Source organism: Watersipora subatra, chromosome 1 (assembly GCF_963576615.1).
Source record: "Watersipora subatra chromosome 1, tzWatSuba1.1, whole genome shotgun sequence".
NCBI classification, from domain to species: domain Eukaryota; kingdom Metazoa; phylum Bryozoa; class Gymnolaemata; order Cheilostomatida; family Watersiporidae; genus Watersipora; species Watersipora subatra.
In genome coordinates, this window is record NC_088708.1 from 24,547,557 (window position 1) to 24,566,269 (window position 18,713).

The following is an 18,713-nucleotide window of genomic DNA, read 5'->3' on the forward strand; positions in this document are numbered from 1 at the left end:
GTGTGTGTGTGTGTGTGTGTGTGTGTGTGTGTGTGTGTGTGTGTGTGTGTGTGTGTGTGTGTGTGTGTGTGTGTGTGTGTGTGTGTGTGTGTGTGTGTGTGTGTGTGTGTGTGTGTGTGTGTGTATAGACTACGGCCCGGTCTCGGCTTCGGCAATATCCCCGCTAAAGGACACCTGTGCTTTGGAGCAATGATATACATAATAATACAGCCTCCCTGTAGGGGCTGTATATCATTGTTTGGAGTAATGTGCATGGCAAATTAAATTGGGTGTAAAAAACTCCAAAAGGAATTGCACAACGTTGATAGACTATGGCGGATTTATGGAGGATTATAGTGCCCTGAGTTGATAAACCGAGTTATATTTTTACAAACTCGAGTTTGTAAAAATAAAATGCAATATGCTCGTATTACGGTAGCATAACCGTAGATCTGATTATATTAACAATGGTACACCAACAAGCACCCGTTAGCTAATAGAAATTAAACTATGTATGTACTGTAAAACTTCAACAAGTTCAACAACTCGGGTTGAGAACATGGAACACGGGGCACCATAAGGCTCCACACATCCTCACATCTGCTTGACAAGCGCTGAAGCACTAGGCTGATGTTGTTTGACATTATCTGGCATGTAGCAGTAGTTCCCATAATGCTTGGCATATGATAATTTAACACTGCCTCAGTCAAAATACTTTTTAAAAATGTGTAAACTGTTACGATTGGTGGCTTCAGCTGTAACAGGAGTAACACCCCTCTCATTAGCAAGTTTCAGTCCTTTGGCTAGTAGCTGGGTACCAATACCTTTTCTGCTGTAATCTAGGCTTAGACTTAATGTGTGCAGACACCAGCCTTCATCCACCTTCCATTCATTATGTTACCTCTTCATTTGATATTCTAATACAAGCAGTAATAAGAGAAGAAACATAGCTGTAAGGGCAAAAAAATTGGGCTGGCTTTACCTTGGTGACTAGATCTACTTGCTCTGGATCTATATGTACTCACTTACCGGGATACAATAATTGATTTACAAAAGAAGTGGGCATGCTTATGCTTGTACCAGTAACTCTTCAATATGAATATTCATAAAAACAAGTCTAAGGTTTTTGATTTTGTGAAGACATTTTATCTCAAGTATGATATGCTTTTAATCAAATGGACAGTTTAGTTAAACCTGTTGCTTACACGAGGGTTCCAAGTTGAACCTCCAGTAAGGATGGCTGATGAAAAGAGCCAGCCACAAAACCTATTTCATTGCAAGGTAGCATAACTTCCAACAGCCAAATGAATGGGAACTAGCCATCACTTACACGGGTGTAGGCTTCAAATGTGGTGGCCATATCCCAAAGTGATAACCTGATAAAATTGTTTAAAATCAAATGTCAAACCATTTAAAGTTACAGTTATCAGCATTTTACACATTCTGTAACATAATACATTTACTTATGATCTCCTTAACATACAGTAGACCCTTCTACAACGTAAACAATCCTTTGCGAGAAAGTTTACATTATAGGGATTTACAATGTACGAAGTGTAAAATACTTATGAATATGTTAACGGTAATACAAGGGTTGTCTACTCTTAATGAAAACAAACATGAAAGCATAACTTGTGTTTGCATGAGTTAGCGCTTTGCTATCAATAATTGTATATAAAACTTATCAATTACTAGAAAGTACCATAAAATGCCTGTTAGCATTGAGGTGACTGTTTCTTGAGCTCGTGCATGTCATGAGCCTCTAACATGTGTATCAAACACGCTATCTGCACTAGTCATTGTAATACAAGAAAGCCTGCCTAGGTAGATATGCCTAATGCATACAATACTTATTCGCAATAACTTCTACGGGCTGAGAAGTTTGTTATGACAATGAATGATTTTAATTTATCTGCACTAGCAATTGTGCAACTTTCCACTTTTTTGTTCCTCAAGCGGTGGCAAGCGTTTCAAAGACAAAAGTTTGTTGGGCCATAAGCATTCCGATGGCAATTAATCAGTTACAGCAAAAATAGAGTCAAGAAACAGTTGATAGGTAATCAATATGTATTGAGTAAACCATTGGTATTGTCTGTTTGCTTGGATTAACTTTTACGACGATAAATTTGAATATTACAGGTATTATAAATATGATAAACAGCTGCAACCTAAACTTTAGGCGGTTCAAAAACTTAATTCCTAGCTATAAACCCTAGTTTCTCGAGGTGTGCAAAAAAGTCTGACCAATCATCTGGCAGCGGAAGGGTTATCAAAAATAAGATTTTCTATGTTTCTCAAATGTCAGATAATCCTTTAATGAGCTATCATTATTGATTACATTTCAAGTGCATTGCAACCAAATCAATAATTCAATTGTACATGGCCACTCAAGTAAAAAATGGGCGTGTTGTTATGAAACCGCTGTTTAACCATACTAGCAAAATACATGAAATATCCTAATTTTAGCCAGCTCAGAACTATAAAACAATTTTAAAATTTTTCGCTTTACACCCTTACTGCCTGCAAGGGTATTAGCTTGCTGCATATTATATACCTATTGAATTTTATCTGGCCAATATTATGACTGATATAATTTACTGTCAAGTAATGATTGATTCTCTGAGGTGGGGTTAGATGCCATTTCACGGACAGACTAGTTTATCCTTTGCGCATAAATCCTCAAAATAAACCTTAGCAAGTGGACTTAGTCTATACTTCCTTCGAGATAGCCTTTATGCAAAACCCAAACTTCCATTGGTTTGTTGGCTTCTCTGCAGTGGAGGCTATCCAGATTTATGTCTGTTTTCAAGAACCACATGTTTCTACTGATAAAGTATAAATTTGCCAGTTGAAACTTGCAGAAAAAGAAAAGACCTTAAACAACAAAGTTCCCAGTTGTTTACGTCACAAGAACACAGTCTAATTTAGCTTACAAGACTTAGCTTATAATTGATGTAAAAAATGCTTTGGCCTGATAATAGTTACCATTAATCAGATTGGTATGATTTCGAGTCAAAATAGTCATGACATTTTGTGCAGTTACTGCTATCCATGATACAACATTTTTCGTATTCTAGCTCCTTAATTTAATCGGAACCAAAGTGTGGTTAGAAAGCAAATATTTGTAGCCTCAGTATACAATAGATCTTTAAAAATAATTTTTGTTGGTGTCATTACACCCGTGTAGTAATTTTTATCGGAGCTAGTTTTTTCGTAGCCTAGTAATGTACTACTACCGAGACGACTCTAGCACAAGAGCAAGTTTACTTGCCTTGATATCAAGGTGTCAGGCGCTTTGGAGTACATGGCAAATTTAATCGGTTGAGAAAAACTCCAAAAGGAATTGTGCAGTTGACGTACTGTTAATTACAAAAATAGATTTATTTACAAGTAGAGCCTCATCTAAGGGTAGCAAAATGTTAATCTAGTTGACTCATAGCAACACTTGTGAGTGAAACGCATGTTATCCCTATTGCAACGAAAACACAAATATTCTTTAAAATATATATTGAATCGAAATGCAGCATATTAAATAAACAATCAGTGTACGACGATAAGAAAATCAGTGATAAACACTTTTGTGCATACCTACATAAGTATTATAGGCTTGTTGCTTTCGAAACATTCTCACATTCTTGCAACAATCATCCGCTTGACAAGCGCTGAAGCACTAGGCTGCAATTGTTTGACATCATCTGGGATGTAGCAGTAGTTCCCATAATGCTCAGCATATGATAACTCTAATACTGTCTCGAAGTTAAAATACTTTTTTAGCATGTGTAAACTGTTACGATTGGTGGCTTCAGCTGTAACAAGGGTAACGCCGCTCTCTTTAGCGAGTTCCAGTCCTTTGGCCAGTAGCTGGGTACCAATACCTTTTTTTCCGTAATCAGGGCTTACACTTAGTGTGTGCAGGCCCCAGGCTTCATCGACTCTAAAACCAAAACCTTATGTTACATCTTCATCTGGTAATCTAATATAAGCAGTAATAAGAGAAGAAACATAGTTACGAGAGCAAAAGAGTTGAGTTAGCTTTACTTTGATGACTTGATCTACTCGCGCAGTGGAGCTTCTTCCTGTATCATTGTTTATATTTACTCACCTGCCGGGATACAGTATTTGATTCACAAGAGAAGCGGCGACGCTCATGCGTTTATCAATAACCCACCCTTAAATATACGTAAATGTTCAAATAAACCAGTCTTAGGTTTTTGATTTTGTGAATACATTTTTTCTTAAACACGATATGCTTTTAATTAAGTAAATGGACAGTTGAAATGAAAATGTAAGGGCAATGAAATAAAAAAGTGACAGAAAGGATAATACAATTGAAACAATGAAAAGCGGTGTTGATTTTTGTATCAAGTAATACTAAAATGCAATATCATAAATGTTTGATCATGTTTACTGATTAATCCACATATTATTATTATATATTATGTTATCATATTATTGATTATCAGTTGTAACAGTGATGTCAGACTTTTGGCCCTACAGCCCATGAGATCGGGTCGTTTGTTGTTAGGATGACAAATGACATTGACTTGATTAAGTTGCGGTATTCTGAAATTGGCTGCCAAATTGACAACGCCCTGTGATTGGCTGCTGAAATAGATTGTTTATAGATTTTACCAATAAAGAGTTCATCATCAATAAACATACTGTCGTTGATAAGGGTAATGAAATCCCATCAATTAAACTGTGGCCTGCAGTGGCGTGGCCCTAGGACTATATGTAAATTGCACTCTAGCAAGATCACGCATTGCTTGAAATTAATTAGCCTCAGTCATGCCCCTCAATATCACAATAAAAAGAAAGGGCTATCATCGGAAAAACATAGTATGGTGCTTGGAATCTGAGCTATTTATCATAGAAATAATCTGTACCTGGGGAGCTAATGACACTGATTCCTTTGTCATCCTAATTGGTTCTCTGGAGTTGTCCTACCTTCGCCTGCCACTAGTGTAATTATCGTAGTTGATAAAAATATGCGGTAAGAGCACACAACACCAAATATGAAAATTGTGACATCATAATTTGCGAGCCTACACTATTAAACATTTCTGCGGTAGAGCGCTGGGAAAATCCTATAAACACCAACCAATGTCTGTCTCACCATGTCAAACAATGGCTCATTTAAAAAGCCAAGATATTGAAGAACCTGAATAAGCTGAAACAGCACTGATATAACTGATGTGCTTTAAGGTGTTTAAACTTTGGAACAAATTAAACAAATTACAGCATATTATTATAGAAATAATAATTTCAACACATGATGGTTTTGACATACAAAGTATATATGGAAATAAATTACTGGAGCCGCACAGGTAGATAGTAGTTCAACTGTAAGAGATTTTCAAGATCAAATTATCAACCTTTGTCGATAATTGGAGAAGCGAGCTCCCCTGATCAAATAGCGACTGACAATTTTGTCCGAATATAATCCAATGGTAGACATTGACGGAACTCATGCTAAATACTCACGAAAACTTGTTGAAGACATCAGCCATGGTTGTTAGCTTATCCATAAACTCTCTCAAAGCTGTTAACCTTGTGAGAGTTTCTTTTGGAAAGCCATAAGTTTCAAATTTGAAGCTACCATTGTTTGACTTTTCAGAGCCCTTTTTCTTCTTGTCCTCAGAATAAATGAAGCAGCTCCATAGAAACCCAGCTACCTAATTGAAAAACCATCAAAATCTAGTCACTTAATGTAGAAGAAGCTCCAGCAAAATTGTATGCTCAGAACAACAGGGTTGAACAATTTCTGTACCAACTTTTGCTTTCTCCGTATCGTAGGCAACAACAATTGGGAGTGTCCCATTAACTACGCGATCATAGACTAAGTTGGTCCGCCCTTGGGTGTAATCTTCAGCCGTAGACCAGACGCCTGAGCTGATAGGCTCCCCATCCCAAAAGCTGTGCCAAAGAGGCAAAAGCTCTCGCCACCTTGTCTTCCTCTCTTCATCCCAAATCTTAAATAAAAACAGTAACGTATCTACCTGCTGCAAAGAAACGACTTAAACATGTAGCAATGATTTTAATGATGTTTGCATACCTGAATATCTATCATTTTCACTAGCGGAATGTTGCACACTCCATATATGGCTTAGTGGCTAACATCTACAAATATTAATAGAAACCTGTTCCCATTACACATTTACATGTTCACAACCTTTGAATATGTATTAAGCATTCTCTCACAACATATCGACGTAATCAACCATTCATTCCCTAGGCTAACCTAACAGTCCAATTGCCTATTTCAACTTTACGTTGGCAGACTACCATTCTACAGCTTCAGACTCTACGAGGGAGGTGGCGTGTTTGCAAGCTTCTTTACTTCTTATATAAAGTCATATACAAAGTCTTATATAAATCAGATAAACAGGAGTCCTGTAAAATATCAATTGACAATTCCAATGTTCTTTTCATAAGAATTGTAAATATTTATGTAGGCACAACAGAATAAGTGCAGTTTTTCAAAGAACTTGTAAGAAGGCGTGATATTTACACCTTCATCAACAAACTTAGCGTTGGTGCACGACTTCGTCTGAAACAGTGTTTATAAAATGGTGGGTGCTAGGGGCTGTCAAGAGGTTGCATTTGACCGTGGGAAACATGTTTTGCTATTTTTTTCACTGTCTTTAAATAATGCATAACTGCATTTTCGTTGTATACGAGTGCAGTGGTACCATCAATGTCAGAGTGTTCGCGGAGAGATTTGCTCTATGGTATAAAAATCTTTTTCGTACAAGTCGTGAGTTAACACCATAGACCTATTAACTATACTAGACTGGGCAATCTAACGCATCACAGCTCAGCGTTGTGTCCCACTTGAATAGCCACATTCTTTGTGACGCAGCGTTATTGCTTTGTTCACTTTACCTAGTCCAGACCATAATTCTAGGTAGGAAGCCATGGAGAGTAGAGCAAATACCAGCACTGGAAAGGATTCAAAGGTAAATTTTGCTCCAATTGTTTTCAAGTGTGGTTGCGAGAGTATCTAGATATATAGAGCAAGGAATCTTGTGGAGTTTTTCGAGATATGTATACAAATAATGGTTTTTCCAAAATGTTTGTCCAAAGTTCATTGCTGGCACTACAATTTGAAAAGTTGTTTCGGACAAAGAGGTACCAAGTGCGTAGAAGACGAATTGTTGCCTATTACAGGAAGTTTTTCATCACCATGGCAAGCGGACATAGGCTAGTAAATGAGTATGGTGATGGCTGTGCTATATTTAAAGATGTGGTTGCGTCAAAAAATTCGATTTAATGAAATTAAGACCCATAAAAGGCTAAAACATCAGCTACAATTTGATGCCATTTTTGTCTTTGTAGACCAACCTTGTCTAGAGATATATGCGTTTGAATGAGGCCCTCTTTTAAAAAGCTCACGTTCCAGCGGGTGCTTCTTTTGTGACGTCACAAGCAATATATTTGAAGAGAAACCACGAGCAATAAATATGAGGTCGCTTCCTTAGCCAATCATCAGCGCGAAATTTTTATATAGGCCGTAATAAATGTTATCGTTCGTAAAACGCATTGTCTGTGATCTCAAAGTTAGGGATTTTACTCTATTATTAATTCGCATGGACATCGATATTTACTAAATTAATTAACATCGTTACTTTAATGAATTACTCGATCGACACGTTTTATTGGCGAACAACATAATTGTAAAAATTTCTGTGAAGTTACTGCGAAGGTGACTCCGAGTTTTCTGGGCATCAAGTGGTTAAAGTTCTACGGAGGAAGCTCGGAGAATGGAGGTAAATTTATCTTTTACTTTGAGTCTCCTATAGAGTTTCCTGTTGAGTTTACATTCAGATTATATTTCCCTGTTTGAGGCTAAAATGTAATTTCCTGTGTGTGCGAGATACGTATGTACAGTGAGTTCTTGACGGCTTCTTTTTAATCTTTAGCATCTAGCTATACAATGGCTTAGATTGATGAATATACTAAAGGTAATATTTTAGTACTCATTAATACATGTACTAACTAATAAAATTATAACTTTTTGCTATCACTAATCATCGTTCTATATTTTTTATCGTTTCACCTAGCTACATTTGCTTCAAATTTTCTGTGGCAGCCTTATCTAGTAAATTAGATTTATGATTTGACATTAGATGTTCACTTTTCACTTGTAGAAAGTGAAGAAAGTCGATTGATCAATGCAAATCTTTAATTTCCAGAACCAAAGCTTCGAATCGTTGGCTTGGCGTACTTGTGCCTTTGTTAAACGTTTATTCGTTTTTAAAATTACACTCGCAATCTATTTAACTCCCAATTTGAAAGCTTTCAGTAGATACGCTTTAGAATGACATATCTATGAATGACATATATTTATTGCATTTGTTTTACTGATTACAGAATTTTTATGTCATCCCACCAGCCAAAGCAGCTTTGTCAGTGTGAAAACTGCCATAAAGGGGAAAGAGAGACTTGAATGTGTGCTGCATAAACCATGATGTTTTGTTTGAGTTCGTTGCAGTAGATGAATTTGTCTTATTGTATCAGCTAAAACTATGTGAGTGGCCACGAGTTGATGAATATTTTTAATAAAAGCTTTATGCCGAGATAAAAATATTTTTGCTTGTAAAAATTATATAATAAAATAATATTGTTGAAGATAATGCAAAACATGATTTGCAGAATATTGTAGTGAATTGGATATGGTATATGGATGTCCGCAGAACTGGAGAATGTGAGTTCAAATTTAGTTTGCAGCAGACTTCTCATCCTTAACACTCTATCCCTATGTACAGTATATTCTTTTCAAAGACAGGGCTTGCTTATTTTACTTCGGTAGTATTAGATAAGAATACTACTAGTAAGAAACTAGTCGTAAGAAACATCTAGTAGTCGGTGAGGGCAATGGATATACAGCCCCACCCCAAGGATAGGCGACGGACATAATGTGGGCGGGACTTATGGGAGGCTGTATATCGTTAGTATGGGTAGCGGCGGAACTGTGATGATACAAAGACCTTGTTCTACATAGTTAGCTTGACAGAATTACCATAGACCGGTAGAATTAGTAGTCGGTACCCAAATGTTTACACAACATTTGGAGAAAGTGAGTAAAACAAATTTTCAATTTTCGTTATTCAAGGCCTTTAAAACATTCATAATAATGCATCTGTAGCTGGATTTAAAATTTTATTCTAGCCAAAATGAGCAAATATAAAATAAGATATATGCCAATAGAGTCGCGTAGGACTAGACTTTTATCGCAAATAGCCGATGTGAATACGAGAGATAGAGACAGGTTGTATAACGCGTGACATCATTTTGGGCAAGTCTGGGCACGTTTTTGTGGCCTGAGCGTTTTTACCGCGATCAGATTTTTTTGATTTTAATCTTCAAATATCTTGGCAATGAGATCGCGTAACACAACAAACAACATATCAACTGATAAAGAAAAAAAAATGCTTTCTTTTAAGATCAACTCAAATTTGATGCAACCACATCTTTACGAGTGTAGCTAAACCCAACCAGAAAGATTTTTACTTTATGATAATCTCATAAGAATGTAATCATTTACTGATTATTTTGCAGGGCAAGGGGAGTATAAATGTTTGCTGCGCATTTGGGTGTTCTAATACTCCAGCAAAGGACAGTAAACTTAGTTTATACATCTCTCCATCAGAAGAAAAACACCTAGACAGACGTAATAAGTGGACATACGCTACAAAATGTAAGGACTGGATGCGTTCCAAATACTCTGTGCTCTGCAGTGATCACTTCACAATAGACTCCTATCGTAGACCTAGTATGAAGATGGCTGCCACACTAAAGCCAGCTGCTGTACCAAGTATATTTAATTCTCTGCCAAAATACTTACGACTGACTCAACCAAAGCATAGACGACTGCTATGCCGACCAACACTATCTACATCATCTACAAGTACACCTGACTGAGATGAGCCAGCCACCGAACCTTCACTTTGCTCTGAAGAGCCAACATCGGCCAAGCAATCTGAAGAGGTCCCTCTCGACCCTCTTTGTAAGCGTCATGAGGTAGACCAAAGATCGCACCATAGATACGTATACCAAATCATTTAAAGGTTGACTTTCAACAAAATTCACATTAATTATTTGGTATCAAAAGATTCACCATGTCTTACTCTGTTGTGCTGTAAGTGCCAAATATGTGGAAATGTGATTACAATCTCTAAAAAGCTCAAAAACAAAAAGCCGCCGTAGATTGGAATCTATTTTTCTGACATATTCATTACAGTTTGGTTATCGTCTTGTCACGTGATGTTCTCACGTGAATTGAAAGGCCAATGAAAAGCTCAATGTCAAACTTATCATAACACTAGTTTATGACAAACACTTCGGGTTTTACCGAAGACCCCGTATCAAATATAGATGCTCGCTACTTTACAGTTCTGTTTCAGCATTATCTAATCATCAAGTCGTAATCTGATCATGTGACCCAATACTTTGCAAATAATTTTTGCAGCACTTTTCGATTATCACAGGTGACCAACAGGCTCGTCATGATTATCAGACAATGATATGTACTCTTTCGAGGTAAGGTTAAAAAGTTTAACGAATTTTTACGGTATGTTATAAGAGATCAGTGCTAAAATGACGCATTACAATGACGATAAAACAGACGCGTAAGAACAATAGACATGGTTTTATTGAAAGCGTGGAGTATATTTGTGAAAATATTTCAACAAATGAAGTTGCATGAAAGTGTAAACAGAAACCATCCTGTAACAACTACGCCCCATCTGAGCCGTTTTGGAAAGCGAATCCAAACTACAGCGGTCTCGTGTGGCTGCGATAAAATGTTCGTTTTTTTTGTTTTCAAGACCTTGTAATCATATTCCCACATATTTTGCACCAACACCACAACAGAGTACGACATGGTGAATTTTATGATACCAAATAACTGTAATGTGAATTTTGTTGCAAGTCAACCTTTAAAGAAAGTCAACACGCTTCCAAGGCTTCAAAGCACCACAAGTATTCAAAAGAATGTACTTGTATTACAGCAAAAAGAAAATAAAATCTAAAGCGCCAAGCTTGACTCAATAAATAGTTGCCTGCAAGAGCTAGTAAAAAATGAAGCCGAAAACAAAAATACAAAAACAGTTTACAACCCAAAAATCAAAGAATTTGCTATCACCATGTACTAGTATTCTCCAAAAGCATACGCCTATGTTAAAATGTTGTTTAAACTTCCTAACGCACCAACTTGAAGATGCTGGCTCGAGTCTGTAGAATGTGATCCTGGCTTTCTAACAGACTTCACTGAAATCATCAGTAAAAAAACATGTGCAATCTATATATAGTCTCGTGATGGATAGTATGGTGATCCGAAGCAGCTTAGTCTGGAGAAGTCAACCATCAAAACTAAGTTAGCCAGCGAGTCAATGGTATTTCTTCTCGTTCCAGTGATAGGCGGTGCACGACATCCAATCGGCTACTTTTATGTAAACAAGATTGACAGCGATTTACAGTCTCATCTGATACATCTGATTACAAACATACTTTGCGATGGCACACAAGCAAACATCACCACTCCAAAGAAACCAGGTTCACAATTCCCAGAAAAGCCATACTTTCCACACCCAATGACGGACCACAAAGTTTATGTTACATTGGACCCGGTACACATGCTAAAGTTAGCGAGGAATGCGTTGGACACTTTATGGAGATTTACATCCCCAGAAGGCGATGTAGACTATACGTACATTAAAAACCTTCATAAACTCCAGGAAGATATCGGGCTGAGACTTGCTAACAAGCTGACAAAACGCCACACGAACTGGAAAAATATGAGAATGAAAGTCAAACTAGCCGCTGAGATGATTTCTTTTTCTGTAGCAGATGCCATTGAATATCTCTCTAAAACAGATGCAGTGTACAGAGATGCGGGCGCCAACATCACATTCATAAGGAAGGTTGGTAAATTACGATACAGCTACTCACACGACAGTTAGCGTTTGATGCAACCACAAATGCAGCGATAGTATTTACTAATAAAATTACTTAGTATAGTATTACTAAGTCTGTTGATGCAGCTGAATTTTGCTTTTGCCAAAAACCATTGAAAGACATCAGCATTCGATGATGTATGCGCCAAAATACTATTTAAAAAAATGTATGGCTTATGTTTGTTATTAATTTTTCTATTATAGATAGATCCACTGTTTGACATTCTGAACTGCCACAATCCTTATGGAAAGGGATATAAAAGTCCACTGACCCGAATAAACTACGGATATGTTAGCAACAAAATTGTTGGCATCAACTCCTACTTAAAACGGCTGAGCTTGCTAGACGGCCGCTCTGTCGACACCAGTCGACATAAATCTTTATAATTGGATTCAAAACTGCTGCTGCCTCGTACCTTGGAATAGGGAATTACATCTTTCAAACATTCCGCGAGGCCAAGTATCTACTTCCGTACAAGCTTGGACAGGATCATATAAAAACACTGTTTTCAGAGATTCGGGCCAAGGGAAGTTCCAACAACAATTCAAATGTCCATAGTTTCAAATCTGCACTGAAAGCTCTACTAGTAAAAACAGACATCACACCTAGCTCGAGTGCTGTCTTGATTTTGATGGCTCAGGTGATTCCTGCTTCCTACTTCTCTCATCTAAACGAAGAAAAAGTCATGTAAAAAGCGCTATTACTTTTATGATAATTTGGAATCAAGTGAACAGCTAGAAATCGATTTGTCAAAATCTGTCTAGGACATAGTGGAGTAAATTGGTAGGTGAATATTACTGATTCCTCCACATTTTCTACAACACAAGGTATCTGGCACACATTGCAGCCTTGCTGCATATGCTAAACTGCATGGCTGCTTGTATTGTGGTACATTATTTGGGTATGTACATATATTTTGGTATTAGCTACTTTTACTTATTGTTACTGTATAGACTATAAAGCAGATATACAGAAAGCAGAGTGGCTTGAAATAATATTGCAGCACATCAGTGAGATGTAGTTAAATTTATATTACGATTGATACATATGCTTTTTATAATAATATTAGCAATTCATATTTTTATAGCAGGTTATGTGGTATGAAGCTTAAAACTCAACTGCAATGACTGCACCAGCTTTATAGCCTTCTGTCCAGATATATGCACCAGGGATGATGCGACACTAATCAGTGTAAAAGATAGAGGTGGTCTGTTTACACCCCATCCTGTCATCACAAAGATATGTCTAGGCTCAGAACAGATCATACAGCGATGTGTCGAGTTACAGGGAATCACTGCAGACATACACAAGCTGGTGGTCACTAAGACTCTTTCATTGGTCTTACAAAGCAATTTGCATCGGGAATTTTTAGGCTCAATCCACAGCACAGCGTTAGCTGAAACTATCTCTTCTTGATATGTCAAGATTAGAATTAACCAGGAGGCTACAAAAGTAGCAGTTAACAAGAATACTCTCAGATCAGTGCTCAGCTGACTGGTCCTCTTTAGTCATGTTTAGCCCTTCACAATATGTATAGAAAAGTGTACCACATGCTGCTTGTTTTCTACGCCTTTTCTGATGTTGTTTGCGTAACACCAAAAACCCAACATTTATATTCATGGCAGACTGCGATCAGTGTACCATTCACCAGTGTCTATGCACTTGAAATCAGTTTGTATACCTAGCTACATGACATGTTAGCCCACAGCGTAGGGCAACATTGATAATTTTGCAATATTTTTGGAATGGATTAATATACATTTTCACTCGCACTTAACATATGTAATATTCTACTTTGGTTTATAGTCCGAACCTCGACTGGTTTGAAACTCGACGAGTTTGTATATCGACAACGGTTGGTCCAATCTCGACAGCAGTTTTACTATTTTACCATCTACTATTTTCATAGTAAATGAGCGATTTATATGTAAAAGATTTATTTGCGCAAAAATATCTTGTGATCCATTTGATGCAGCACTCCCCAGCTTATGTAGGCCTAACAATATTTTGCCCAACCTAAATATAGAACGAATGCTAAAACGAGTAACAATCATAAATAGGCCCTATGGTTGACTTATGCTGCAAAATGTTTTATTTGAAATCTAAACTTAAACCATAACTGCCACGAACAACTTTTATCGTATTTACTAAGTAAATCAGACACGCTGATTCCGATTTTGTAATCAAAATAAAGATTAGGCCACTAACTTTCAGAGTAATGAAGGATTTTTTATAGCGTTTTAATATCAGTCTCGAAAACAACACGATCGGCATAACAAGCTCCGCCCATAAATACTTGACGTAACCTAGCTTTTTAGGAACAGAGGTTACGTAAGTATGTTTAGACCGATTTAGAATAATAGAGATGGGTGTTTTAAAATCCATTAATATCTAAATTCAGCCTTAAAAATAATATCAGTCTTTTCTGAAAGGTAGATAAGCAATTTAGCATTGCATATTTAAAAAGCGCGATAACAACGCTAGCTCGTGATAAAACCGCGCTTTTTGAGCTCATTTTTCTCGGCGTCCAGCCCATTTAAACGTCATGTAACAAGCTGCGAGCATTTTTAAATAGTTCATATCCCTTTCATAAAAAACTGAAACTATTTTACAGGCTGGATTTAGATAATAATGGGTTTTAAGACACCCATCTCTATTATTCTAAATCGGACTAAACATTCCTAACTTCCGTTTCTGAAAAAGCTAGGTTTCGTCACATATTTATGGGCGGAGCTTGTAATGCCGATTGTGTTGTTTTCGAAACGGATATTGAAACGCTTTAAAAAAGCCTAAATGACTTTGAAGGTTAGTGGACTAATATTTATTTTGAGTACAAAATCGGAATCAGTGTGTCTGATTTACCTAGTAAATACGATAAAAGTTGTTCGTGACAGTTATGGTTTAAGTGAGTAGCTTTGATTTTGATTTTTTGAAGTGATGATACAACTGCAAAAAGACATTTATTATTTGTTGAAGATTAAATTATTGTAAAACTGCATCAGCCTTTGTCGATGTTCGGACCAACCTTTGTCTAGATTCGGACCAGCCTCTGTCGAGATTGAGACCTGTCTAGGTTCGGACTTGTTGATGTTGGGACCGTTTCCCTTCTACTTTGTTTACAAATTTGCAGGATAGAAAATGCATAGTGTATTTTGCTTTATACCTAAAATTTGAAACAAACATCTTGTGTACTTTAGTAGTGATGTCAAATTACATGTAACAACATACCCATACCTGCCAACTTTCACGCATTGGGCGTGAGACTCACGCAATCACCCCAAAGAAAAAATGAAAATGCGTGAGAAATGCGTGAGATTTTTGCCCCAATTTCTACAATTTTATATATACTATTATTGATACATCAATTGCCCCAAAACCAAATCTCACTCATTGCCCCACTCTTGGGTTGGCAGGTCTGAACATACCTGCCAACTCTCACGCAATGGGCGTGAGACTCACGCAATTACCCCAAAGAAAATATATGAAAATGCATGAGATTTTTGCCCTAAGTTTCACAATTTTATATATACTATCATTGATACATCAATTGCCCCAAAACCAAATCTCACGCATTGCCCCACTCTTGTATTGGCAGGTCTGTGTAGCAACAAGAATGTATCGTTACTCTTTCAATGTAAACGATGACTCACTTGCTCGACTAGATGAAAGTAAACAAAGCAATGACATTGTATCACAAAGAATGTAGCCATTTACGTAGGACACCATGGTTTTGCATTGCTCAGTCTAGTACGTATAGTTAATAGGTCTATTACTAACACAACGTGCACAGTGCTGGAGTATGAAGTGCTGAATGTTTTCTGTCACAATAAAATTATTCTTTGTTGTGAAATGGATTGATATTTTTTTCCTTCATTTAATGGCAGTAATATTGCTGCTATTTTGTACAAATGAGAAGAGTGATTCCGAATACTAGACAAATAGCCTTTCGCTTGCTTTTTTGTTGAACCGGAAACGCACGTTCGTGAAATGAAATTCACGCTCGATGAAATAGCGAGAATACAAGAGTGGCCCACTCTTAAAGGTTGATTTGCAACAAAATTCACATTACAGTTATCTGGTATCAAAAGATTCGCCATGTTTTACTCTGTTGTGTGATAGGTGCCAAATATGTGGAAATGTGATTAAAAGCTTTGAAAAGCTCCAAAACAAAAAGCCGCCGTAGATTGGAATCTCTTGATTTCGATGACGTATCCGTGGAGTTTGGTTATTTTCTTGTCACGTGATGTTCTCGCGTGAATTGAAAGGCCAATACAAAACTCAATCTCAAACTTATCGTAGCAATAGTTTAGGACAAACACTTCGGGTTCTACCTAAGACCCCCGTATCAAATATAGATGCTCGCTACGTTACATTTTCAGCTTGGCCATTCCGTCCGACAGTTCAACATCGTGTACATGTCCGAGTTGCGATCATAAAAAATGTCAAATTCTGAAGAGTTGAGACCCTGGCGTTTCGGGCCTGACGCTCTATCTGAAAAAGATCCTCAACAGAATCAAACCTCCCAGCAAGTAAGCACTGCCACTAGCCAGCTCTTATGTGCCAAGCTAGCTAGTAGTAATAGTTTTAGCTTGAGAGTGATAGAACGAATATTATTATTATATACATGTATATGATTTTAATGATGATAATTATCGCTTCATATTGCGAAAAAATAATTACAGATTTTTCTCGAATGACAACATTAACAATTTTAATATTTAAATCTAGTGCTGCACTGATATACTGTTGGATAACATCGACCTGATGTATTAGCTATGGTTGCATAGACATATCTGTTCATTTCTTTAGGAGCTAATACCACCGGCTACAGAGTGGTGTGTCTGCAAGCGCTGTCAAGATATGCCATCTCTTCCTGAATGTTTGTGCTGCCATGATGCTGAGTTTGCGCATCGTCTCCATGACCGCGGGGAGCATGAATGCCTGTGTATGCATCCTAGTGTGGACGAACTTGTGGCGCCTGGACCCCTTGAGTTGGGGTGGAATAGTTATCTGCGATATCATAGTGAGTTGGATTTTCATTTAATGCCAACAACACCAAAGCTATGCTAATGTGTCAAGCATTATCTACAATTCTTGTGTTACACATTTAATGCATCTGTTGAACACACATATTCTGAACTCGTGGAACACGAGGAGAACTGTTATATTTGGCTTGTACACTTACTACAGTAGAGAGTGTATTAGTTTTATGATCCCACGACCACACGAGCGGAAGTGTGGGAGTTTTTATGATAAATGCATGTGCACACAACTTACGAAAATTATTCATCAACAATGAGACGAACCCTCGTCAAGAAATTTTATCAAAAAATTTAAGCATCGGAATTTAAAGTCGTTAAAGTATAATAACGATACAAAACACATTTAAACCTATTTAAAGATGTTACCAAGTCTTTGTAAACCTACGATAATATCTTAAAACTTACCCATCTGATCAGATTATACACAAATAGACAGATTAATTTGAACGAAAATTTCACAAAAAGCTTGAAAAGCTCGGTTTAATAAAAGTTAAGACCGAAAATTGAAACGCCAATAAAGCCGTGCGACCGATTGTAGAACTATTTAGCAGTGCGCATTTCACGAGAAAACCGTGCTCATTTCATCAGCCTATGGCATTTTTTACTTGTAATCGAATTTATTCGAAGGTTTCTGTAATAAACGTAGACCGTTTGAGGCGTAGACCGATTTACAGGTACGAAATTGTGGTACACAGTTTATCAGCCTGTGTTTTTTGTCCAATCACCGAAGGTTTCATTATTTGAAACGTTAGCCGAAATTCTTTACAACTTATGTACAAGCTAGGGCCGAACTACAACGCCCCTTCATGACGAGAACATTTTTTATTTTGCTACAGTTTTATATGGGTGAATGCTCCTACTCGCTTTCTGTTAAAGATCGCTTATCAAAACCATTCTACATTCAACGCAACCAACTTTCAAACTGTGTATAATACACAGTAGCTTGCCATTTTACTTCTAATTTTGCATTTCAGAGTTATAATAAACATATTTCTTTATTGTTGTTGAATTACATACATTACAGTAAATTAGGCCTACAGCTTTATAACACTTTTATAACAGCTTTTATTTTGCTGCAGTTTGCAGAAATCTTCGAGACGCATGAACGCTCATAGGTTTTCTATTATTGCTGTATTACTATATTAACAATATTGGTTATTTTAATAATATCAGTGCATTTTACTTATAATATTGGCCAACATTGCATTTCTCCTATTGCAAGGGAGAGATATAAACGTGTAATATTTTCCTTTCATTGTTGTTGTTTGTCATGACCAAACACTTTTTAAATAAATTTTCTAAAAACCTATATAAATACTACAACTTCTCGATATTGCTACCTATGACGCTTTGAAATGTAAACAAAATTGTGTATTGTTTTTCTATTATTACTATATTAATAAAATTGATTATTCTAAGAATATCAGTGCATTTTACTTCTAATATTGGCCAATATTGCATTTCTCCTATTGCAGGGGGAAAATATAAACATCTTTTCCATTCATTATTGCTGTTTGTTGTATATAATAACACCCACACCCAGTACATTACAGCTACCATTGCAGTTATCCTATTGCACTGCAGAGCCATTTGATTGCTAATATTGCATTTCTCAACCATCAGTACCCTTTATTTTTTGCCAATATCTCTGGCCATCTCTTTGGTCGTGGGCTGTATGACAGTGGAATTTTTAGTTTTATTATATAAAGATCGAGATTATTTTGATGATCAGCA

At 36.8% G+C, this 18,713-nt stretch overlaps 2 protein-coding genes across 3 annotated transcripts in view; one reads left to right on the forward strand and one right to left on the reverse strand.

Annotated features, from left to right (window-relative positions):
• The window catches only part of LOC137397436 (small ribosomal subunit protein uS5-like), a 476,780-nt gene that overhangs the window by 401,818 nt on the left and 56,249 nt on the right, over positions 1-18,713 (forward strand). The gene's annotated exons all lie outside the window — the stretch shown is intronic.
• LOC137409023 (arylalkylamine N-acetyltransferase-like 2) lies at positions 3,337-15,877 on the reverse strand. 2 transcript variants are annotated; one of them, XM_068095535.1, is made up of 5 exons: positions 15,715-15,877; positions 6,035-6,099; positions 5,754-5,951; positions 5,464-5,654; positions 3,337-3,913 (listed from the first exon to the last, which is right to left on the reverse strand). In XM_068095535.1, the coding sequence occupies exons 2-5, from the start codon at positions 6,047-6,049 to the stop codon at positions 3,607-3,609; spliced, it is 711 nt and encodes a 236-aa protein (XP_067951636.1). In that variant the 5' UTR covers positions 6,050-6,099; positions 15,715-15,877; the 3' UTR covers positions 3,337-3,606. The 2 variants fall into 2 exon arrangements, 1 of the variants encoding a protein (XP_067951636.1); XR_010980286.1 differs by lacking the exon at positions 15,715-15,877 and having other exon boundaries at positions 5,464-5,676; positions 6,035-6,115.